Source organism: Chelonoidis abingdonii, chromosome 20 (assembly GCF_003597395.2).
Source record: "Chelonoidis abingdonii isolate Lonesome George chromosome 20, CheloAbing_2.0, whole genome shotgun sequence".
In the NCBI taxonomy this organism is placed as follows: domain Eukaryota; kingdom Metazoa; phylum Chordata; order Testudines; family Testudinidae; genus Chelonoidis; species Chelonoidis abingdonii.
In genome coordinates this window covers 16,224,555-16,249,703 of record NC_133788.1, presented here as the reverse complement: position 1 = coordinate 16,249,703, position 25,149 = coordinate 16,224,555, and the positions used below count along the sequence as shown (strand labels likewise).

At 43.7% G+C, this 25,149-nt stretch overlaps 1 protein-coding gene across 2 annotated transcripts; it reads left to right on the top strand.

Annotated features, from left to right (window-relative positions):
• The first annotated feature begins 926 nt into the window (after window positions 1–926).
• Window positions 927–10,146, top strand: MRPS23 (mitochondrial ribosomal protein S23). Of its 2 annotated transcripts, none has more exons than XM_032779396.2 (5): window positions 927–1,088; window positions 1,548–1,724; window positions 3,209–3,286; window positions 3,398–3,521; window positions 10,075–10,146. In XM_032779396.2, exons 1-5 carry the CDS (start codon window positions 1,045–1,047, stop codon window positions 10,117–10,119), a joined length of 468 nt encoding a protein of 155 aa, XP_032635287.1. In that variant the 5' UTR covers window positions 927–1,044; the 3' UTR covers window positions 10,120–10,146. The 2 variants fall into 2 exon arrangements, with proteins under 2 accessions (XP_032635287.1, XP_032635286.1); XM_032779395.2 differs by lacking the exon at window positions 10,075–10,146 and adding an exon at window positions 4,660–5,240 and having other exon boundaries at window positions 934–1,088.
• The last annotated feature ends 15,003 nt before the right edge of the window (window positions 10,147–25,149 follow it).

Here is a 25,149-nt window from a genome sequence, read left to right as displayed (position 1 = left end):
GCCCAGTCATTTTACAATGGCAAGCCCTCCATCCTTTCTGTTAATACTCAATAGTCCTCCACGCTCCAGCTGATCTTTCTGCCCAGAGCTTGAGCCTGCTCTGATGCAGGAATTAGTTTAAAGAGCTTGTGTGCACAGGCTCCGAAATCATGTGTGCATAAGATCAGAAATTGTGTGTATGCATGTGCATGGGATCTGAAATCGTGTTAAGGATCAGAATCTTGCCATATCAAATGGGCTTCTGCCCTGTTGGGATCATTTAAAACAGAGAGGGTTGGAGATTTCCTGGGGAACCAGAAGGGGCTGGCACATATGACCATCCCCAAATGCCATGTGGCATCCACGGGAGCTGGCCCTAGGTCGCGCCGGCCTTTGGGTTTGGCCAGGAGCTGTCTTTGTGGTGTGTCAATGCACTGCTAATGTTGCCAACCCTCCAGGACTGCCCTGGACACTCCAGGAGTTAAAGATATATCTTTAATTAAAGATTATGTCATATGATGAAACCTCAGGCTCCAGAAATACGTCCAACCAACACTGACAACCCTGTGCACCACAGGGCACGAGGCTGGGTGGGCTGCCTGCAGGCTCAGCTCCTCCATGCCCAGAGCACAGGGGACAGCTGCACAAGCTTGGGTGCCATGACCGTGCAGGGGTGTGGTGTGCCTGGGTGACGGCCTGGGGTGCCCTCAAAACTGGGGCTGTCGCTTTACATAAGGGATCGCAGCTGCCTCCCCATCGAGACCCCATCGGTTGGGGGAGCTCGGGGAATACCCCTAGCAGGACTCTGGCATTGACTGCTTCTGCCTGGTTCATCAATCCGCCTCGGGTTCTGATCGGCCATCGGCTGCCTCTACCTGGCTTCTGGAGCCGTCTCGGGAATCCGCTCGGCCATAGGCTGTATGGGCCTGACAGCAGCTCGCCCATGCGGCCGGTCGCTGACTTCCGCTTCCGGGTGAAAGTGCGGGCTGGGGCTTGCTGGTGGGGCGGCGGTTGCTAGGGGCCGTGGTTGCTAGGGGCGGCCTAGGACGGACGTGGGGAAGTAGTATGGCGGGGAGCCGGCTGGAGAAGCTGGGGACTGTGTTCACCCGGTACGGGGTCACCGGGGCCCGGACTAGGGCTGCTGCGAGCGGGTTCCAGCTGCCTGGGGTGTGAGAGGGCAGGTTCTTTCCCTCCCCGCTGCCTGGCCTGTGGGGCCCGTTTTGACGGGCTCCATCTCTCTCCCCCGTGTGGGGAAAGGGGCTGTTCCCTCGGGGGTGCCTTTTAGGGTTGGGGAGGTGGGCGAAGGGGCTGTAGGAGGGCTGGGGCCCCCGAAACTGATATATGTATGGGAAGGGGGAATAGTGTGGGGGGGGATGGGTGGAGATTGGGGGGGTACTGTATGTGTAGTAGGGGCTGTAGGAGCTCAGGGGCCCTGGTGCTGCCCAGTGCAGTGCGGGGTCCCATGGGCAAGCTGTGTCCCTTGTCTCTTAGGTCTTTCAGCAGGCCTGATTTCACCTTGTTCCCAGCTCATGTTCTTCCTGCTCCCTCTGCATCTCTCTCTCTCCCAGGACACGGGACCTGCTGCGTTCCAGGGTGCTGGCCGAGGCTCAGAAGCCCTTGTGGTTCGATGTGTATGCCGCTTTCCCTCCACTGAGGGAGCCCGTCTACCGGGAGCCTCGTCAGCGCTATGGCAAAGTGAAAGATGTCATCCCTCCCATTCTGTACCAAGAGGATGAGATCCGAGCGTGAGTTGTGCAGTAGCCTTCCATCTTTTTCAAGTTTTCCTGTAGTACAGTCACAGTAGTATCTACGTGGGGGTGGCTAAACCATGGCTCATGCAGCTCTTTTACAGTTAAAGTGTGACTTGCAGAGACCCCCACACTCTCCTCCCATTCTCCACCTACGGGGGGTGTCGGGGAAGAAGCCTGGGACCTCTGCATTGTGATGGAGTAGGGGCTTCTGCCCAGTGGGGAGAAGGGTCTCAGGGCTTCAGCCATGTGAGGCATGCCTGCTGGGCCCTGGGGCTTCAGCAGGAGTGGGCTTGAAGCCTCAGACCCTGGCAGGTGCCTCCTGCAGGGCTGAAGACCCAAGCTCCAGCGTGCGGGCCCCGGCTCTCAAACTTCTGAAGATTGTCATATTCCACTCGAGTGTCAGTGAGTTTTGATCTATGCCCTGAAACACATAGGAGAGGTTTCAGTTTCCTTTTGAAAATTGCAGTACACTGCAGAGGGTGGCACTAACAGCTGTCCAGCGGATGTACCTAGCTGTCACATCTTACTCGGGCCATTGCTCCTGTGTGTAACTTATTTATTTGTTTAGAATTTTTAAAAGTGTCTCTTCCATGTTTAAAATTATAGATTAGGAGAAAAATACAACTGCTCTTTAACCATTGTTTACCTCTGGGATACTTAATTAACTCTTATGTGCTTAGCTGTTCATTTGTACAATAGGGAAATTGTTGCACATGAATCATAGAATATCAGGGTTGCAAGGGATCTCAGGAGGTCATCTAGTCCAATCCCCAGCTCAAAGCAGGATCAATTCCCAACTAAATTATCCCAGCCAGGGCTTTGTCAAGCCTGACCGTAAAAACTTCTAAGGATGATCCTTCCATCTTGCATTTGTGGATGTATGTGTTTATAATCACTGAAGTAGACCTGAAAACCATCACTTTAGATCAAGGCTGGTTTACAGTGGGAAACAGGCATCTACAGCACCACTTCAACCACCTGGAGCTTTTGTGAAGTGCTTTGTGTCAACAGAGTGTTTGTAACAGTTAACAAGTGTTCAAGAACTAGTATAGTTGCATTTATTCTGAGTATCAGTGGCCATAGGGTCTTATTTATAACAGGTTACCGGGAGCAAGGGCCACCCAGGTTCTACTCCTGTCATGGTTATTAATTTGTTGTGTGACCTTTGGCAAGTCATTTTACCTTTCTGTGCTTCAGTTAACCCATCTTTTTAAAAAGTGATAATATTTCTGTGCCTCCCAGGTGTGTAGTATGGATTAAAAAGTGAATGTTAAAGTACTTTTGAGATGCTTGAATGAAAAACAGTATGTAAATGTAAAATATAGCGAGTGGGAAGAGTAGTAGTTAGGGAAATCATCTTTGCTCTATCCGAAACTAACTGTTCTCTGGCATTACAAGTTCATTAACTTCTCTGCCAGAACTTTTCACCTATACATGGATTAAGGAAAAATTCAAACTGTATTTATTTTATTGAATAGGACATTTTATGAAGCATATGGGAATGGTCCAAAAGCCTTTGAACTGTCACAATTAAGCTTTCAATCCACCTGCCAGAGGTAAGCTCCATGTTAGAATTAAACTAGAATTAGCCCTTCAGTTTGTTTAATTAATGGACTAAAATGTTTTTTTGTTACTGTTTGGTAAGTAACAAACATTTTGAATTCTAGGTTTGTTGAGAAATTCAATGAACTGCAGAAAGAAGGAAAAATTGAGCCGGAAAAATTGTTTGAAGAAACAGGAAAGCAGCTTTTAGCAGAGGGAATCATTCTACGAAGAAAAAGAACAGCAAATGTATGCATTATTTAAAAAAAACTCAGAAAGGTGACTGGTAAATTGATACAGAACCGCTTTTTAGTTCACTAGTTTATATGCATCCCAGGACATTAGTGACAAAGGCATTACTGTTTTATGGCACCTAGGTGTCTACATAAATTGACAGGAATTGGTCCCCCTTCTTGGAAGTTTCAGCAGAAAAGTCAAGAATTGAGGTAGACATGGAGAATTAACTCCCCTCTTTGCCATAGAAGTAGTCATACCATGGCAAGGTTGAGGTACATTTCTGGGACAGAGAGTGCACTGTGCCTGAATGGAGGATTTCAATCTCCAGATCTGTCAAGCCAGTACCTTTCACAAACAGTGCAAGTAAGGAACAATAAGAGCTATTCTGTCACTTTGACAGATACACTGACATATTAATCCACTTCAGGGGGAAATATTTTCACAGTTCTTAATTTATAAAAAATATTTCTCCTATAAAGGTGGTCCTAATGTGTCAATTCCTAATCATTAAGTGCTTGTAAAAGGTAGCAGTGTTGAAATAAGTGATATTTTTAGTACAGTTCTTAGAATACAAGAATGTATATGCTAATAGAATATTCTTGTGGCAGTGTGCATGATATTGTTATAGAATACAACATATACTATATAACTGGAATATAATTATGACTGGTAAACTGAGCACCAGCACTGTGTTTCCTCTGCAAAAGTTGCTGAGGAGAAAGAAGGATGTGGTTCAAGTTAAAGTGTAATAGGAGGAAGAAGAATTGTTGCTGAGTGAAGAAAAGTTGGAAAGATGAGAAATTCAGTTTAGATGTGACCTTTCTCTTTTTTTTTTTTTTTTTTTTTTTTNTTATTTTTTTTTTTTGGTTAGTCTTTCCCAGATCCCTGACAAGTGGCAACCTCTTTCCACTTATATTTTATGCTTCTCACATTTAGTGCCTTGAATCTCCTCATACCTTAACTCAGACAAAGATGATAGTAAATTATAGTTTTGATGCTTTATTTCTTTAAGTGTCTATGCATTGGGCTCTTCTAGAGCACACACTAGGACCACAGCTTTCTAATCAACTTTCCATGGAACTCTTGGGGTGGGGGAATCAGGACTCTTTGTAGCTGTACTTTATGGTGATCATCTTCCTGTAAACTGTAGGTAGCAGAACAGACTCGTCAAGAGGCCAAAACCAGAGATCTTGTGTTAGAAATGAATCTTCAAACCATGTTGGAGGAGAGACAGGAACAGAAGCAAGACCAGAAGGAGGAGCATCTCGAATCAACAGACATGAAGAAGGAAAATCCCTTGTCCTAACAGTTCTACGTTTCTCAGCATTATTGTCTTGGCAGGTGTTGTGACATGTTTATGCCCTCTGAACTGTTGAATGCCAATGGTTCAAACTGTACAGACTCTTTGACAAGAAGATATTTACTCAAGGGAGGCATGGTTTAGTTGTCCAGCATTGATGCCTCTGACCCTGTGCAGGACACTTAACTCTTCTGCGTCGAGGAGGAATAGCTCTTTACATTACAAAGGTCTTGAGGATTATTTTTCTGAATTGCGCTCTGAGATGAAAAATGTATGAGAGAGAATAATGGCTTAGACAATTAAACATACACCCTCCTCAAGTGTGTCATTTTTTTGTTGCAGTGGGGCTTATCTTCTCACGTCAGATAGGATAAATGGTTTTGTGACTGTCTCATCATTGCTAAATGAACAATTCTTCTTTTACTGTAGAAGTGGTGTATGTTTTTACCTGCTGAAATATATGCGACTGTCATCATTTAACTTTTAGTAGAGAAGGCCTACTTTTATAAGGCCTACTGTATATATTAAACAGGGCATCTGTTAGTCTTCTAGTTATATTCTCCTAGTTCACTGCTTTCTTTATTCATACTCTGCTAAACCATAACGATACCCATAAATGTAATCTTGCAATGGACCCTTGCTGTAACTCTGTGAGGCAGTTGATAATCAGCGGTGAAGTGTAAGGTCAAGATTATACATAGTTATTTGAAGAAGACAAAGAGGCAGGAGCTTTTAGTGAAGTAGTCTGGGGGGAGAGGGGTCTCTTGGCTTTGGGGGTGGGAGGTGAAGAAGAGAGAGATTATAAACACAACTATTGACTTTTACTGAAGATTAACCAATTAGCTAAAAATTGTATTCAGATAATGTCTCCAGTATTTGTTAATGTCCCCTGTTTACAATTAGGGGTTTTGTGTTTCAGTGTAAACCAAAAACAATTATTCAAACACCTATCCTATGTATTTTAACAGTCAGTTAAAAAAATAAACATTAGACATCCCCCCTCTTCCCTAGAAAATGGCAAGATTCCTTTAAAGGGATTTTCAATGAGTTTCATGCCTGGGTAATCTATGCTTTATCCTGTTAATGAATGTTCTGTGTGTTTTGGTTTACTGTCACCTGTAGCAGCAGTGCCATAAGCAATTTTTACCTCATATGATCACTGTGTGTAGTTTGGCAACACAGGATGCAAACCAGAAATGGGGTTTAAAATGCTTTTGACTGTAAACTCTTATATATTTCATTTCTTTTGAAAAAACTGCAGTCTGCTCAAATTGATGTAGCCACCGTAGAATGGTGAAACTACACTAAGAATATTCAGCACTGCTCCCCCCCTACCCCCAGCCGCTGTTCTCCTGTAAAGTTAGATGTCATAGTTGTAAAAAAATTACACTAACATTTCTATGGTGGTTACTGCTAGGCCACTGGTAGAAAAAATGCTAGTATAAACAACTGAGAAGGTCATGGGTTCAAGGAGAGGGACCAATAATTCTGCATCTCCCGCAATGCAGTGTTGTCTCTGCGGTCCTGGTCTGGACTCTTGTCAAGGTGTTTATGGAGACAGTTTATTTTGAATGTTCTCTCCTTTGCATTTATTAGTGCGGAAGATGTTCCTAACCTGTAAATAATTACATGAAGTTTCCAAACAAAAACAAATTTGTGTGAAAGGAAAGGAGTCATGAAGTGAAATCACATATAACTATTTGTGTTAGATTACATGATCTCCTGTTTAGTCTCTATCAGTTACTTCTGTAACAAATTGGTAAACTTAGAAATGAGAGGAAGTTTTTTCTTTTCAAACTGCTGCTATAGCAAGGTCCAGCCTTTATTTACTCAAGCTTTGCTCTCTGCCCCATCCATCCTTCTAACCATCATAAGCAATAAAGATGTCTGATTGCAAAGTCAGGGCTAGATTAAAACAATCTGCCCTGTGTATGTAGCTATACGGCCCCAGGACCAGACAAGAGAAGCAATGAAGACTTGGAGTCAATATTTCTCCCTTCTCTGGGGGAGAGGGGACATTATTTTAGCCCATTTTGAGGGACAGTCTGTTCCCACTGTGCCCCTGACCAGCTGCTCTGACCAGTCAGTGGAGGGAGGGAAGGTGAGCAAAGGTCTCTCTCATTTCCTGCCTCCTCTGCCTCATTCCCCTTCCCCACCCCCACCCCCATTTGCTCACAGTAGGAAGTAACCTGTGAGTAGTCCTGGCTCTCCCCCCATGATTAGAGTCACAATCTGAGGAGGGGATTAAGGGAGACATTACTTCCCTTTTCTCCCCTGCATGACTGAATAATGGCTATAACTATCCAGCTCCTACCCGTCAGTTTTGATAACTACATAAGAAAGGATCTATTACAATGTGCTCTTCTGTACTGTTGCTGCGTTAGATTATAGTGCTACATGTAGCCCAAACTTGATTTATAAACTAAACTGCTATGATGTGGAAGACAGAAAAGAGATGTGTCTGATGATAGTCATTTGGCTGTCAGATTTGTGATCAGTGATATTTGACACTGTGCCATATTCCAATATCATGTAGCCATAGGTCTGCAGCTGTATAATTCAGTGGAGTGCATGTGTGCTATTATTCTGAAGTGGGTAATATGGCCCAATTAACTGGTAAGATTAGAAATGTATAAGTGAGTGCACATGTTAAATGAGCAGGCAGGGGTCAGGTCTCCCTGGTGATGAGGGAGGTAGTTGGCCCTTACATGGCATAGATAGGGAAATTGCTTTTAGGTAGCTTGCAGTGTAAAAATAGCCTTTGGAGTCTATAGCGCAGTTTGTTGGCTGACCTCCATATTGAGGATGCTTCCAGCAGAGACAAGCAGTTGGGGTTGTTCTACTGCATTGAGGATTTGCTCGGGCTGATAGATAATGGGGAATCGGTGGCCATCAGTAAAAGACATGAAGTTAAGTATTTTATACAATCAAGAGAAAATACTGTTGGGAACAGAGCTCCATTTTTTATACTTAACACTTGATGGATGCATTTGCCGTGCTCAGACTCAAACATCAGTTTCTGTGACCTTAGAAGAGCTCAACTATTTTAATTAAACGGTTCTAAGCGAAAGCCTGGGGTGAGCTATTTATTATTTATCAAGCATTTACCTTCCAGCAGTTAGCAAAAGGTCAGTAGCTTCATCCAACGCTTTGGGTTTTTGTTAGGAGCTTAGATGAAAAAGATACACAATCAATCACTCTTGCTTTGGGCATGTGTGTATGCAGGTCACTACTAATAATTATTTTGGGTTTTAGGACTTTGTACCACCAACACGTGCAGTGAGCGTGTGTCCCTCACTGAGGTATATTTTCACAAAAACAAACACCGTCTTGTGATTACGGTTAGTAATGAGATATTGATTGTTTGCAAATGTCACTGTGGAGAGCTTGGTTGGCATCTATCGTTCTCTTGGCTTCTGTCCACTAGATGGAGCTGAAGCATTTTTCACTATTTACAGGGGTCTAGGTTTAGGTCAGCTTCCTTTTATACCATTGCAAGTTTAGAGGAAGTCTGTGTGAGTGAACAGTGGGAGTTTCAGAGAATCTAGGGATCCAAAGGAGCAAAGTCCGTTTATTTTATTGCACAGCAGACAGATGTGTGAAGGGGAGGAAAACTCATATTTTGGTAATTCTGTTAATGAATACATGCAACAGTGACAATGTTTCCTCTCTCATCTCTCCTCTCACTTCTTCATGTATTTTCATTGTATTCCTCATTGCCTGAGAGCCTTAATGAGCGTGCATAAAATTGCTGTTGATGTGCATTGAACTAGTATTAACACTGGCCCTGCCTTTTTATATTTGTTACTGCAGTCTCATACTAGCCCCGAAAAAGCAATACATCCATCAAAAAGAACCCCCTGTGCTCCCTAGGATCTGGTGTCTGTAGGGATATTGAACTGTTGTAATCAGAACTGGAGATGATTTAATAATAGAGGTTCTAGCTAAACTTGGACATAAGAAGGTAAACTGCATTGTTTGATCCTCTTAATCTACCGCCTAACTACTGTGGTCTTCTGAGAAAGGCCTCTCCTGGTTTTGTGTAAAAGGAGGAGATGTGACCTTGTCATTTGCCCTTCACAGGACAAGATCATGCATTCAAATAATTTCCTTATGCCTGGCAAACCTGGCTTCCGGTATTGTGACACTCATTAATGACTGGAGCCAGGCTTTAGCTACCTCGGAATCCTACACCCCATTATAGATCAGCCATCTGACCTTTGCTGAGCTAAATTGCTGACCTCTTTCTTCCTGAAAGCTAACCAGAGGGAGTTCATGTAGCAGCCCATCTGCCTGCCATGCTCCACCAGGGCTGCTGAGCTACTTTAAGTAACAGGATATGCCAGTGTGTTGATTACTAGGCTCTTCACTCCTAGCAGCGTCTAGAAATCCTATTTTCAGGCAATAGGAACTGTGGGTGCTCTGCATCTCTTTGACAATAAGTTTCCAGGTTTCTCGAGTTGGGTACCCAAAGCCACTGGCCGTGCTTGAAATTTTTGGCCTGCGGGATTAGCCCAAGGTCATGCAGGAAGTCATTAGCAGAGTCATTAGATTAGAACCTACAAATCCTGACTCCCAACAGCTCCCGCTTTAATGACTTGACCACACACTCCCTACAATAGACATTGCATCCTGGTTGCTAGTTTGCTATAATGGTATAGCAATAAGGTAAGTGATGCAAATATACTGAAGGTCTAGCACTATGCCAGAAAGAGAGATTTCTATATGTCCTCACTGTTTGACTGCAAATGCACTGAATCTGAGCCTGAACCCCGTTTTCTGTCTTGGGCAATGGCATGTTTTGTGTACTATGTTACAACCGAGTCTCACGCTGATGAGTTGTTGTAGATAAATCCTTATAGATAAATCAATCGTCAGAATTAAGCCTTTTAGAGAGAGACCCTATTACTCAAAGTGTGGTATCATCCAGGAAAGAACTAGCCCAAGGTGAATTCATGCAGCCTGTATAAACTGGAGAGGCTCCATCGAAGTTAATGGGATTAGCTGCATAAATTGTAGGAGCAGGCCATGAATTTGGGCAGCTTATTGATATAACAAGTAATTGTCCCTGGTTTACAAATGAGGAAAGTGAGGCACAAACACTGAAGTAATGTGTGTGAGGTTGCACAGTGAGGTAAAGGCAGTGAATAGAACCCTACAATTCTGATTTCTCATCCCCTGCATTCACCACTAGACAAAGCTAGACTGCGCTGGAGCTTGGATATGCATTAGTGAGCAGTAACACATCTCTAACTATATTATTAGGCACACACTGGAAGATTAAATACCATCCATGCTATCCCACGGTGAGGTCAGTGGAAGTAAGAATTACAGGAGCAGGTCCTAGATTTGGGGCACCCAAAACAATTCACCAGCTCTGCTGAACACCAGCTGATCAGGCCTTGCCAGCTCCACGTTTTACAGAGAGGTGGGTAATAAGTTATTTAATGTCGTCTCTTTTTAGATAAAGCTGTGAATATGAACCCCAAATACTGGAACTCTAGCACTCATTACAACCAAAATAGCATTGTAGTAAAATGATGTTCTTTTTCAACTGGCCTCTACATATTCCCACTTGTGGGATTGAGGCCTCCTGGTGCTGAGTTACGGAATCTTCTAGAGAGCTGTGTCCATTGGAGCTTTAGTTTCCTGTGGGGTGGTGAAGATGTCTTGTTCTTCATACACAACATCTTCTGAAAGATACAGTGAGATTTCCCAAAGGGTACGAGGGCCTTTGTTACCCAGGAGCACGACCATCTTATAACTTGGTGCTTCCTTTGTACCCCTGGAATTTAGATAGATTTTTATCAGTGTAAATTGCTGGCTCTCCTCAAGGAACAGGATTTGAGTACGTTTTCATTCTTTCTTTCTTTCATTCCGATTAGGATCTACACCGGCAGATCTTTGACGGTTAGGAGGGGTAGGCCTACGAGCTGGTCGTTTTACACTCATTTGCCGGGAAAGCCATTGTGGCAACAGAGGCAGCACTCTGAGGAACTGTCGACCCAAGGAAAACTGGAGTCTGAGGCTTCTGTATGTGTGATATCCACACCTGGTATGAGAAAACCAGTAAGTGGCTTTATTAACACCTACTTCTCAGGAGAGCTTTGCTTCAGCTCCGTGCCCCGCTGCTTCTTAGCAATGCCCTCTCTAATGGCATCTGTTATGTACAGTGAGCATATTTATTTAAAGAATATCATTTGAATAGTAGAGTTCATAGAATCATATAATAGAATATCAGGGTTGGAAGGGACCTCAGGAAGTCATCTAGCCTAACCCCCTGCTCAAAGCAGGACCAATCACCAGACAGATTTTTGTCCCGGATCCCTAAATGACCCCCTCAAGGATTGAGCTCACAACCCTGGATTTAGCAGGCCAATGCTCAAACCACTGAGCTATCCCTTTTTTTAAAATACTAAACGTTGCTTCTGTAGCGCTGGGGATTTACATGGTGCTGTATAAGACATGACACAATTTGCTAATTAGCATTATAAACTTCCATAGAGGAAAAAACATTCCCTGCCCCACAGAGGTAAGTGTAAGATAAACAAGACATGGGATAACAGTTCTGGGAAGGGAGAGTAGGGAGAGATTATTGATGAGCAGAGGAAGGATGAGCGCAATCCTGGAAGAATCAGGTTAGTAAACAACTAAAGGTCGAGAAGTTGGGTTTTGTTTTTCAGAACCTTTTCGGTCAGGTTTTAATTGTTGCGAAACCAAAACTTGGGGTGGGTCAATCTCAGTTCAGTTCACTCAGGCTCTAGACGTTTTGGGATTTGCATACCCTGGCCTGCTTTTGGCCTACATAGCAGCGATCCAAGATGGTTGAGTCCAGTTCCCCTTGTGGCCCCTAGTTTGCCATCGGGCCTGTGGTTTGGTGGCAGAGAGCAAGGGTTTAGGTTCTGTCCCGTGGAAAGGTTGGCACTCTGCTGTCCAGTGATATTGGAAACCAGTCAATATTTACTGTTACCCAGTGAAATTCATCCAGTGCAGAGAGGCAGCACAAGCCCTTAGGCAACACTTAAGCTCGCAAAAGAGGGTGTAAGTGGGACTTAAGTGGTGCAAAGGCCTTGTGCTGGTTCCTCTGCACAGAAGTGAATTCACTTATGGTTACTGCATGATAACTAGGACTATGTGGGGAACCTGATAGCAAATTATTTTCATCTAGATAACTGTGAGCTAAGCCTTTGTTTTAATGAACAGGGCCTAGTGTGAAGTGATTCAGGGAATGGTGTAAAAGGGGGATGTTGTGTTGTGCTCCCAGTTAATGGGAGTTCATTAAATCAGAGCTCTGAGAGCTAATGCTGGGGAATGTAAGAACTTTGCTGATCCAGTCTGCGCTGCATGGGCACTCACACTGCCCTGACTAAAGCTCCACAGTCCTGATCCAGCAAGCACTAGGCTCCGTGTTCAAAGCCGGGCTGGATTCTCGAGCCCTATCTTTTTTGGTTGCTCCTTCTGTTCAGGGCTCTGGAAATCTCCCCAGGATATGAGTGACCTGAGAGTGTCCCCCACTATTTTGAGGCACCCATGCATAAGGAGTGTTTTGGAGGGTACACACAGGAGCTCAAGCAACTCTGCTGTCCTCGTCTTGGCCTGTTTCCCTGTGCTACTGCTTGTATGCATATTCCAAGCTCATTCTGATGTGAGCTAATGCTATTATCCTCCAGAAATTAAAATGAAGACTGAACCTATAATGTTTCACTGGGAGGGAATTGGGGTTATATATTCCTGTGTAGAGCAGCATTCTATTTCAGTCATAGCATTTAATTATGATTGGTATGTTAGTGCCCACCAGAGCATAACAAATTGTCATTATGTTATTCTGCTGAGTCTAATTTAATTGGCAAGTTGTCACAAAAGCAATTATCCGTCATTTATTTTGTTGCCATAACCACATCTTGGAGAGCACCTGCTGTCTGAAGTGGCGAGGCTCTGCAGTCTCTTGGTCCTGGATTTCTTCCACTTGTCTGACACAAAGACACCGTTTCCTCCTCTTATTTAAAAATAACCTAATTTCCTATTGTGGTCTCATGAATTCTCATGTGTGAGACTGGAAGTGCCAAAGGAAATTCATGGTGCAGGTAGCAGGATGCTGAGATGCTCTGTCTGCCTTTAAAAAGGAGAGAGGTGCTTTGCAGCACAGACATGATCACTTCTGCACCTATGGGTTGTCTACCTGCCAAGGGATTTATTTCTAGAGAGGTGAAGCTGGGCAGCATGGCCTCATGGTTACAGAAAGGGACTGGGATTCAGGACTCTGGGTCTATTCCTGGTAAACTGGGCTACACTAATTTTTACCAGCTGAGGATCTGGCTTACAGTATAGTTTTGGTCTTAACCTTACTGTGATTCAATTTTACCCATCTGTTAAATGGGTATAAAAATGCTTACCTATCTTACAGGGGATCTGGGGACTTCCTGAATTGTTTGAGGCTACTTGGAGATTCTCAGGTGAAAGGAAATATATGCTGTGCAAAAAGTTACTATAAGCTTCTCGGAACAGTGCTGTATATATTGGTTAGAAAGGAGTGATTACATGATATGGTGTGGCACGTGCCTGGCTCTGCCCATGTATGGGTACATGGGCTGCTGTCTGAGAACTCAACAACCTCTGTGTCCTGGCACTGTCTAATTCTGCTTTAATGAAGTGGTCCTAACTCCTGCTTATTCTTTCCCTCACACTGCCTTAAATTAGGGGGAACTCCATTGAGGCCACAGCTGCATTCTCTGTAGCCTTGCACCCAGTGTGATCCCTTATACCAGTGCAAAGTGGATATAAAACACTAAATCCAAAGGAGTTATGCTACCCAAACCCTGGTGTAAGTAAGTATCAGACCAAATTGTTTCAGTTGTGCATTTGTAATTGCAGATGTTGTAGCTAATCCATAGGGTCACTGCAACGACAGCGGTAGGAGAATTTCCAGACCATTCCTACCATGTTGAGCATAGGAGGTGCCAGGAAGTGAGTCATCCCAGGGAAAACAATTAATCTGCTCTGTAGAGAGAATGCTCTGTGGAGCTCCAGCAGGGGACTTAGTGTCCATGTTGTGTGTAAGGGAGTGGCATGAATTATAGAGGCTTGCCCCTAGCTCATGATTCAGGGTCGGATTTGTATTGTGTGTGTAAATCATAGTCTGATGAATAAGTCATGGGACTAGACTAGCTTTTCGGTTTTGAAAAAGTCAAAATGAAATAATGAGCGAACTGGATGTTTAGAGATAGCAAATTCTGAGTCGGCAATAAATAAAACCCTCAGCTTTTTTATAAATCATACTGGGGAGATACAGACACAAGATTACAGTAAAAACCATGAGTTTATTTCAAATTTGTTTAAAATATAGAGTCCTTAATATCTGAAGATGATATAAAGATGGGGGGTGGAGGGTGGTACAGGGCGAGAGAGTGGTTCAGAGAACCAGTAAAGACATATGGAGCTTTTCACTTGTAAGTTGAATCCATCCCAGCATTGAGCAGGATGAAAATTATTACCATCTAGCCTGTGTGAATTGAATTTGGTCTCAGCCAAGTACCTTGAGGACATATGTCCACCTCGCAGAAACCTGCCACGTTTGACATCCTTGTTGACAGTCCCAATAAACTAAGTGGGTCGTGAGACTGGAACTGTTCTCCCACCATTGTGAGTTGCTCCTTGAGAGCTGAAGCCCATTAGCAAAGCAATTTGAGAAAGCCATACCGATGTTGTTCATACTGTACCTGTCTCTGGCTCATCAGAGGACTTCAGTCTCCAGAGCTGTCAATCTGGATAGTTTCATGAGCCATACCTCCATTGGGGCTCCGTCTATCTCATGGATTTTAGATCGGCTGGCTAGTTTCAGGAGCACTAAATTAACTGGAAATCAACATCAAACACCCTGAGAAATGAGTTGGGGAGCTTTTTAATAAGCAGCTCTCTCATAAGTTTTCTGAGGTTCCATAAAGTTTAGAAGGCTGGCAGGTGAAGATTAATTTTTTACCTAGCAGCTTGGTCTGGTCAAAGCCCTATGAGATTTTTTTCAGAGACCAGTCCAAAATTGCAGCGATTATCCTTCCTGAGATGGTAGGGCTACATGGTAGCTTACCCCTTAGCTTTCAGGGGAATGGTACCCAAAATCATTGCAACACCAAAATAGCTTTCCAGGAGCTTGAGGACTGCAACTGATTGACATACAATTTTAAATAAAAAGAAGATGCATTTTAATGTCTTCATTTCCCTTTGTACCCTCCCCATCCTACCTGCCCTCCATTGGTGGTCTCTTCCTCTTCGGTAGCTTGGATTAGTTGGCTAAAATGGAAAGATGGTCTTACAGTTAAAACAGAGGGACTGGGTTTTGTCCCTGGTTCGGTTGCACACGCTGGGCAAGTCATTTTGCTTCTCTGAGCCTCGTTTTGCCTGTCTGTAAAATGGGACAACGATAGCTGCTTCACAGGGACGTTGTGAGGTTAAACTTATCAGTATTTGTAAAGCAATGTGCATTCCCTGGATGGAAGACACTGTATAATTGGAAAGAGTCATTAAGGCTTAACTCGAACTTTTCCTTCTAGTTGTATCTTCCTTGATTGAAGAATAGAGACCTCTGTGTTTCAGTTCAACAGCAATAAAAACCTGCCCTTTGTCAAGCACTGACCTCGCCTTTCCTGGTTAGAGAGGGGGGTTTTAAGGTTCTTCAGGGAGAGCTGGTGCCACTCCCACTTAGCCAGAATCACTAGCATCTTACCAGTTTTTCCTCCAACAATGTAATCAGCGAGGGAACCAAATGATGAGGCCCTTGTAGGGACACAAGTGCTATCAAGTGGCTGTGTCTGTGTGCAGCCGACATCACTCAGTACTCTGTGGGGATGCTTCCAAAGAATCCAGCCCTCTTGGACGTGAGCGAGACCCAGGAAATGACAGCGACGGCTGTTAGTGTATATAAAGCCATCGTACAGGGGGAGACTTTTGGAAACACCCAGTCATCTAGCTAAACGAAGGGCCAATTGGGTGAGGCTGCCTGCGTTTCAGCACTGAAGTAATCAAGGGCAGTCGGTAGAAAAACATAATGTGCAGAAGTCACCTGTGAACATCCTGGGTCAGATTCAGCCCTATGGCAACTCCACAAAAGTCAAGGGTGTTACTCCTAGGCCAGGAGTGTATTTGGCTCCATCTATTTAAAGAGATACAAATGGTTTGTGATGTAGTAATGGCTGCTTTGGAGGTAGTATAATGAAGTAGGTAGAGCAGAGAACAGGAGAGCCAAGACTTCTAAATTCTATTCCCTCCTCTACCACTTGCTCACCTTGTTCACTCTGTGCCTCAGTTTACCTGTATACCATATGAAACAAGAAAGCTTAATGAATGAATGTTTGCCAACTGCTTTCAAGGCCTCAGATGGAAGTATTGTTGTCATAATCTGTGGCAAAACCCATGAGAATTTATGGTTCAAAATGAAGTTTTGTGTATTGGTTCCCTTAATTTGTGTGTATGTGTGAATGGTCGGAGGGGAGGGAGGGGAAGGGTTAAGCTTTATTTTTATTAAAGATCATAGAGGTTTGCAGAAAAAAAGAGGAAGAATATCAAGGTTATAATCTAATGCTTCTTCATACATTGCTTGCAGTGAAGGAAAAACTGGCTCTATTTGAACGGGTTTGGCCAGTTTTGACCATGATTCCACTGTGGCCAGTGTTTTATGATAAAAAATAATGAGCGCTTTGAATATCAGTCAATATTTCTGTACTACGCAAGGGACAGTCGTAGGTGGAATGAGAGGCGAGCCTCCACAGACAATAATTTGTCTTGACAGGTCAGTTCCACTGTTGCTGAGCTGGAACAAATTGATTATGGGAAATGCACATTCTCAGTCCCCAAATTATGTTCCCTCTAATATTAGGAGAAATAATAGTAATTAATAATGGGGCAGTGGCTGTCCATTAGTATCTGTGCAGCACAACAGGGCCCAGGTCCTAATTTGGACCTGTGGTCACTTCCATAATATAAATGGTGTTCTGCTAACTCCTTTTGTCACAGCGTCTCAAACAATTAATTAAGCTTTACAGACTATTAATTAAGCTTCATCGCAGCCCCTTCTGGGAAATAGTGTACAGAGGGGGGAACTGAAGCACTGAGTGGCTAAGTGACTCACACCAGGTTGATGGTTAGTCAGTTGCGGAAATGGGAATAGAACCCAGACATTCATATGAGCTCATAACTGGGCATTGTAAATTCCGAGTGCATGTGTGCCCACACAAAAGTAATTTCACATAAGACAGAGCAAGCCAGATCTAAACTAGGAACGAAGACACAAGGAACTCTTCCCCCTAAACACTGAGCTTGCCAGCTCCTCCCCACCGAGTTCCGCACTTTCAAACAGTATCACTGTCACCCAAAAGCACATGGAGACCTTAGTAAATGAGTAAGTGGAGCCAATGAGAGTTTTCCCATGTTTCTTGAGCTGGGGTGACAGTTAGGATGGGGAGATTAAGAATGGCCATCTGCTCGTCTGTCTCTGGACCACGGGTGTTATGCATGCAGACGTTTACTAATCTCTTCCCTGCTTTGTCCTGACTGCACACACAAAAACAGTCATCACTGAGTTCTGGAAGGAAGGAAAAAGGAAAAGAAAACCACACACACATTTGCAGTTAAGGGGGAAATAACACCAATTTAAACAAACCAATTTCTTTTTCCTAGTGAGTCACTCGGTCTAGAATTCCCCAGCTCCCTGCCCTGGAAAATTACCAGTTTCCTGCACGCGTGCAGATCTCACTGCAACTCTTGTTAAAATCCATCATTGCAACTGTTGGCTATCGGAAAGCTGAAAGCTAGCGAGGCTCTGTCCACTCCCTGTGCTCCGTGATGGAACACAGAGCATCATTTCTTCACTTCCACCACTCGTGAAGGCCAATCGCCTGAGCTCATGTTCGATGGGGATATCGTGAGTGGCTGATGTTATTGTAAATGAGATCATTGCCGCACAATGTGCCATTCTCCCATTCATTGTCTGCGGAGGGGCTTGACTGAGTCATCCTCTGCCACTAGATGTTTGGGAGCAAACAACATTGATTTTGGAGATGCAGGGGGCAAACAGGGCTTGGAAATATTGTTTTTAATTCAGTACCTGGGGACAAAGCCTAGCCCCTTGCCTTTGGAGGGTGCAGGAGTTGCTGATGACAGCAAAGCTGTCGGTATTGTAATGTCAGGTGTGGCTGAATACGCAGGATTCACACAGGGCTCCACTGAAGCTGCCCTGTATGGAAGAGGGCTTTTGGGAGAGGGAAGGCCCACATCTCCATGACTGAGAGATAATGTGCGAGTGAAAGATCTTATGGCCCAGAAGTCTAACACTTATTATTATTTAGTCTGCAGAAGAGAAGAATGAGAGGGGATTTGATAGCTGCTTTCAACTACCTGAAAGGGGGTTCCAGAGAGGATGGATCTAGAGTGTTCTCAGTGGTACCAGATGACAGAACAAGGAGTAATGGTCTCAAGTTGCAGTGGGGGAGGTCTAGGTTGGATATTAGGAAAATCTTTTTCACTAGGAGGATGGTGAAGCACTGGAATGGGTTACCTAGGGAGGTGGTGGAATCTCTTTCCTTAGAGGTTTTTAAGGTTAGGACAAAGCCCTGGCTGGGATGATTTAGTTGGGAACTGGTCCTGGTTTGAGCAGGGGGTTGGACTAGATGACCTCCTGGGGTCCGTTCCAACCCTGATATTCTATGATTCTATGATTGTTTGCCATATAGTAACACCTAGAGGCCTTAACTGATATAGGGGCCCCAGAGTGCTAGGCACTGTACAGACTCATAGTGAGTGACAGTCCCTACTCTGAATAGCTTAAACTCTAAATAGATGAGACAGACCAAGGATAGAAGGAGAAAACAGAAATCACAAGTGAAGTGACTTGCCCAAGGCCACACACCATGTTTGTGGCTAAGCTGGGAATAGAATTCAGGTCTCCGGACTCCCAGCCCAGGGCCCTGCCTAGATTTACAACTGCAGAGTCACCCACAACATATTGATATTTTTGCATGCAAACTCAGGTAACTGCATGCCCAGCTGCACGCTTGACATACAGTTATATGACCTATGCATGCAGTGTGTGAGATTTTGCTTATCAAAGGGTTACACTTGAGGCCACATCACTCATCTTACTATGATAGTGCACATGTATTCCAGAGTCCAAGAAAGAAGGAATTGTGGGACTTGCTTATAAAATTATGAGAATTTGATCTTTACTTCCACAATTCCCCATGACACCCTTAATGCCTTTTAAAATATCCTGAAATAGGTTGTTGTGAGAGCTGTGCCAGGAGCTGTGGGTTATTTACCCAGAGGCCACTGTACCCGAAACAATTGAAAACAGCTCTAGAATAGACCTGGGGTGCCATGCAGAGCACCTTTGGCTGGCTCACCATGGCTAGAGCGAGTGCAGTAAATCATTTGTGCTCAATTCAGTTGTCACCACCTGTGTTTTACAAAGGGTTCAATTCTATAATGTAGACACAGCTTCAGTGCCAAATTTCCCTTCTTTACCCACCTCCCTGTTTTTTGGGCTAACTTTCAGGTTTGGCTCAGTTTGTTTCCCATTCATGCATTGTGCCAACTGTCTACCAAATTGAGATTCTCAGTCCTGAAGGTATGTAAATATACACACGCTGTATATTATATATTGGCACAGAGCTGGAGGCAGCTTGATCCATTGCCACATATTCAGATTCACTGTCCCAGATTTCATTCATTTGTCCCTGAAAATCTTGCCAGCAGACGAAGGGGAGTTTGAGATTAGTGCTCAAGGAGTTAATGAAGACAATCAAATCTGCTACAGTGTTTGACTTAGATTATCATCATCACCCTTCCTCTGTGGTTTGCCCATGCAGTAGAGAGGATGCTTCCAGCCTTTTCAAATCCAGGCTCCTGCAGTTAAAAAGGGAAGAAAAAAAAAGCAGAATAGAAGCTCATCTCTTTTTTTTTTAAAAGAGATTAAAATATTTACATATTTACAGGTATCTGGTATTTTTCTCCACTGGAATACACAAACTAGATGGAAAGCCAACAAACATCTGTAAGCATTTACAGCACTACAAAGGAACAATCAGGTTTCAACTAGTGTTTGTCAGGTCTCTGGCATGACTAGAAATGACTAGGCTCACATCCTAGTTACAGTGCTAGGCTGTCCCTTCGGATAGCTGGGACCTGCGCTGAGCACAATTGTGGATGGTGCGTGGTATTAGTGAACAGACTATAGGACCCTTTGCTTCTTGGCCACTGATTCAGATAGTGTCTAGATTGACAGAGATCCAGGGTGAAATCCTGACCACATTCAAGTCAATGGGAGTTTTGGCATTGATTTCACCTTGAAAGACTGGTAGCGATTGAGTGATCCATATGGAATAAGTTTAGTGGCACTCAATCTAGCTCCCAGATGGGGAGGTCTAGATGCATAAACTACCCCTACAGTTGGCACTGATGGGCTGTCTGGTTCACTGTTTTAGCAGAGAAGCCAAAGACTGAGGAACAGATTCAGGGCTGTGCCTCTTGGGACAAGGGACAAAGGTGGTGCCGTAAGCCACCTCTGCGCGCTCTGGATTCTGGGCTAATGGGGGGACTGAAGCAGTCCCTTAAGTTAAAGCGGCTGAAGGGACGAAGTATTATCTCCAATTTACAAATAGGGAGCTCAGGCAGAGGAAGTAAGTTCCTTGCTCAAGGTCACACAGGAAATCTATGTCAAGGCTGGAAAATGAATCCATGTCTCCCAGGTCCCAAGCCAGGGCCTTAGCAACAGTCCGCCTGTCTGTCTTAGGGTATCTCTCCGTTGCAGCTGAGAGGTATAATTCCCAACTCTGGCAGACAGATCAGCATGGCTGAGCCGATATGAGTGGTGACTCATGCTAGCCACCTGAGTTCGTACCTAGCATCTTGGAGAGGATTTCACTCAGGACAGCCAACTCTTCCCGCTACAGCCACACTGCTATTTTTAGCATGCTAGCGTGATAAGAGCGAACTTGCGTACGTTTACCCAAGCTGGGAATTACCTAGCTGCAGCATAGCCGCACCTGTAGAGTTTTATACTGCCACCCAGCACCACAGTGTCTGAGTGCCTTACAAGTAACATCACTAATAACAAAGTTCCTTGTAGACTTAACGGCATCTCTGACACGTATTTTTTTTGCAGGGAAGGCAGTTGGGGGAAGAGAGGGATTGGGGAATAAAAAGAGTGTTTGCATTGTGAGTGTCATTTGTGGTGAAAGGCCTTCTCAGAAAGGAAAGTTTTGCAATGTATTGTGCAGGTGGTCAGACTCTGGATTTGCCTGATCTCCTCAGGGAATTTGTTCCATAGCCAGATCCCCTCAACTGAAAATGTGTGTCCCCAGCTCTCTCATACTTTGTCATAGGCTTTGCGATCTGCATTGTGCCCAAGGAGCGCAGCTGTTGTGCAGATTCATAGATCAAAATGTGGTATTCAATGTAGTTGGCACTTGATCCATTAATTACGCTGGCCCAGACTGCCCAGCCTTCCTTAAAGAGTATAACAAAAATCCCAAAGACCACAAACCATATTGGCAATTATTTCAATATATGATTCCACCTTCCTGGGGCACCAGGCTAGTATTTTCCACTGATTCTCTGAGTGTCTAGGACTAGAAGAAACGGCGGTCCCAGCAGCACTTTCGAAGAGCCTTTCTCCCCCCCCAACCCTTATTCTCTCTCTCATCATTTTTATTTCCCTCTGCCCTTTGCCTGGCATCCATAGAAGGACCGCAAGTAGAAGAGTAATAGAAAGAGACATCAGTATCCTGAGGCAAAGAGCTGCTGTTTAATTTAGTGACGAATGAGTCTTAAATGCAGCCTCACAGCCAATGCACACAGGTGCTGTACACGTGAAGAGAAAACTCAGAACTAGGGCAGTGCCAGTCAGATATTTGTGTAAGTGATTTATCTGTGAAGTTCCTAGGGAGGGGGAGCCACATAAAGATCTTGAAGCTGCTGAGTGTGATAAATAACTCATTGTAATGTATTATTTAGCAAATTATAATGAAAAGCAGAAAACAGATATTGAGGAGAGGACAAATATGTTCCCTTGCTGGCAAGTTATTGACTGTTTGGAGCCAGGAAACAGATATTTAAGAGGGTTTAGGAAATTCCATGGCTCCTCCTATGAATAAATCACTGATCTGTAGACATATTTATTGGAAACCTCACTGCCATGCTTAATTCCAGGGGACTGGATGGCTCAGAGAAATGGTAATGGGCTAGAGAGTGTTTCATCTCTAGCTTTCTGATTTAATCCAATTCTTATTGAAAGTTGTATCCATCTGGTGGCTTATGTGAAATGAGGTTGGTGGTGTCAGCCCCTCTCCTGGTGGACAGGGCTCTGTATCACTAAAATCACCACCAAAGCTAGCATTAATTTGGCAGTTTCAGCAAAGGCCAAGGACCATTGAATGAAGTTGCCCATAGAGGTGGTCTTCCCAGCTTGGGGTTGAGGCTTATTGGTGGGGAAGCTTGCACTGGTGCTCTCTGTACTGTTGACAGAGAGAAGACTTCAGCTTCCAGGGGTATCGGTCCCACACCTTTTGTGATTGCTAATTCTGTTTATAAGGTGCTACACACAATCCTGCATTTAAATAGGCTGTGTAAAGACCGGGAGGAAAGGAAGAGAATGTTGGGAAAAGACAGTGACACAAGGAAAGGCTTAAAGATACAACCAGAATAAGGATTTTCTCCATTTTTTCTAGGTACTCTTTCATAGTGAATATTAATGGGATTTTGAGATAATGGGTATTTTAATGAAAACTGAAATTTGCATGTAATATCCCAGTGATTTTTGAGAGACGTGAAAGGTCATGTATTTCGTAGCAGACAAGATTGGTGGGTATTTTTTAAAAAGCTTTTTACTTAACAAAAAAAAAGAATGCCAAAAGTTTGCATTCTGCAGAAAGAAAGAAAGAAAGAAAAGAAACCTTTTGTCAGCTACTTACGTGGGAACGTACTAGCATGTCAAAACCCTAGCTAGCATGACTGAATATTCATTCTTAGGAAGTCTGATGCTGTAGACTATCAAATCCTAGAACCAGAGAGGTTATAAATTAAAGAGACTTCTTATACCATGTAATCTACCCCACCCAGTGTCAAAGCAGGATTGTTCCCTTATTAATAATTAGTTGGCATCAATATATTGGACTCAACCTTTTAGTGAATTTTTCCCAAGATTCCCACTGTAGACTAATTGAAAGTCACAGAATAATTGATTGTAGACTAATTGAAAGTTTTCAGATGAAACTCAACATGCCATATTAAATTACTATCTCAGTTTTTCACACCCAATTGTTTGGCATACACAAAATCCGCTCCTGCATATGGCATTTGCATCTGCAAATCACATGGCAAGGAACATAAATATAAATATCTTGGTATATTATGTGTGTGTGTGTTTTCACGTGCCAAGGAGCTATTTATGGGTCTGAAACAACAAGAGTTCAGATCTTCTCATGGTATTTCCACCCTTCAGGAGGTGAGATGCCGTTAGATGACCAAACTCAATTGATTTTGGCCCCAGAATGCCTCCCTGAGACATTTAAAAATCCCATATAAAATATATACACTGTAAATACACACAGTAATACTTTGGATTTTCCATCTGAGACATTCAGCACGCTTTATAAACATTAACCAATTACGATTTTGTAACCACTGTGGCATAGTGTGCTAATGTCCCCTTCCCATATGGAGAAACAGAGTCACAGAGACATAAAGTGACTTGCCCGTGGTCACACAGTAAATCAGTGGCACAGCAAAACATCTGACTCGCTGTCCTGCTGTAATCACTAGAGTCCTTTCACTTCTTCTACAGAACTTATCAATTGGAATGGGCAATTGTAGGCTGCAGAACCCAAATCTTAGGGTTTTTTAGGAACATAAACTTGGGCTGGCAAAGTCAGAAGCTGCTTTTGAAAAGCTGGACAATAATGTTCAGAACAAAATCTTTACCTATCTGCTGTGTGTGTGTGTGTATGAATACATGATAGAATTCTCTTTTTGTTCACTGATATCTTACTGATGCTTTAAAAATTTCAGTACAGTCAAAAAAAGCGGACCAGTTACCTCTTTTATTTTAAAGTCCTGTTCAAAAGAAGATACTATGGGCTGGGGATGGAGCATCATACCTTAGTGCAGGGATAGTCAATAACTGGACCATGGGGAAAATCTGGACCGTCAGGTGCTATTGAACGGATGCCAAAATCTTTGTATTTATTTATTCATCGTCGTCATCATCATCATCATCGTTATTGCGATGTGAAAATGTTTCTCTGGAGTCTAGACTTTGACTAAACCCTGACCAAGAAATTTGGCCTTGACCAAAAATAATTGAGTATCCCTAAACTAGTACTTTGCTGTTGCTATCGATGACAGAATCTAGCCTAGAGGTGAAAGAGATGTAGCTGAAGGCTGCCAGTGAAGCAGACAATTCTTTCTCTCATCAAACTTCTACCAACAATAAATCTGTCCATTTCAGGTTTGGCAGTCCTAGTACTTAGGTTCCTTGAGCCTGTGCAGAATATTTGTCAGCAGGGGGTGCTGTTTTCACACTAGTCGATCTGTCAGAGTCCAGCAAGATTGTGGTGTTCAGACAGTGCTGATATGAAAATAGAAATAACAAGAAGACAACTTTATTTTAGCTAGGGCTTTTTATTTGCTTGTTCCACAGTCAGATCATGGAGATGATGAAGCTGTTATTAGGGATGATGTTTCCCATGGCGTCTCAGACTCCATTTCCACTCTTCATTGCAAAGACATTTAAACTTTTGTGGTCTAGGGGGGAAAATGTTCTCGTATTTGTGACCTCTCTGGAAATTCAAGGGGTGAATAAGAGGAATTAACCAAGGCCAGGGAGGATGGGAAGACTGAAGTCTGGTGGAGATGGCATCATTGGAAGCAATGTACTCAGAGCCCCATTCTTTTGAAAATACACGAAAAGCTCAGTGCCCTCAAAGGGTTAACAAGCAACAGCAAAGTGCAGACGGCCCACATGCAAACTTTCTCATCATGGTGCAGTTATTGGATTGTAGCCACTATGATGATGTCAGAGAGGGCAGTCATGGGGTTAACCCCTTCAATGCCCTTCAGGCTACAGCACGTATAAGAAGAGAGAGGACACTTGCAAAGTCCCTTGTGAGCTGATGCTGGACTCACTTGCCATTTCTCAGTCAGCTGCAGTTCTCTCTCCCTGCAGTTTTGCTTTTAAAGCAAAGGAGTTACCAGCTGGACTTGGGAGGGCAGGAAGGGAAAGTGAGGGCTGTACTGGGGAAGGACAAAGAAGCCCAAATGTCTTGGGACTTTTATGCACACACTCATAAATGTCATTCA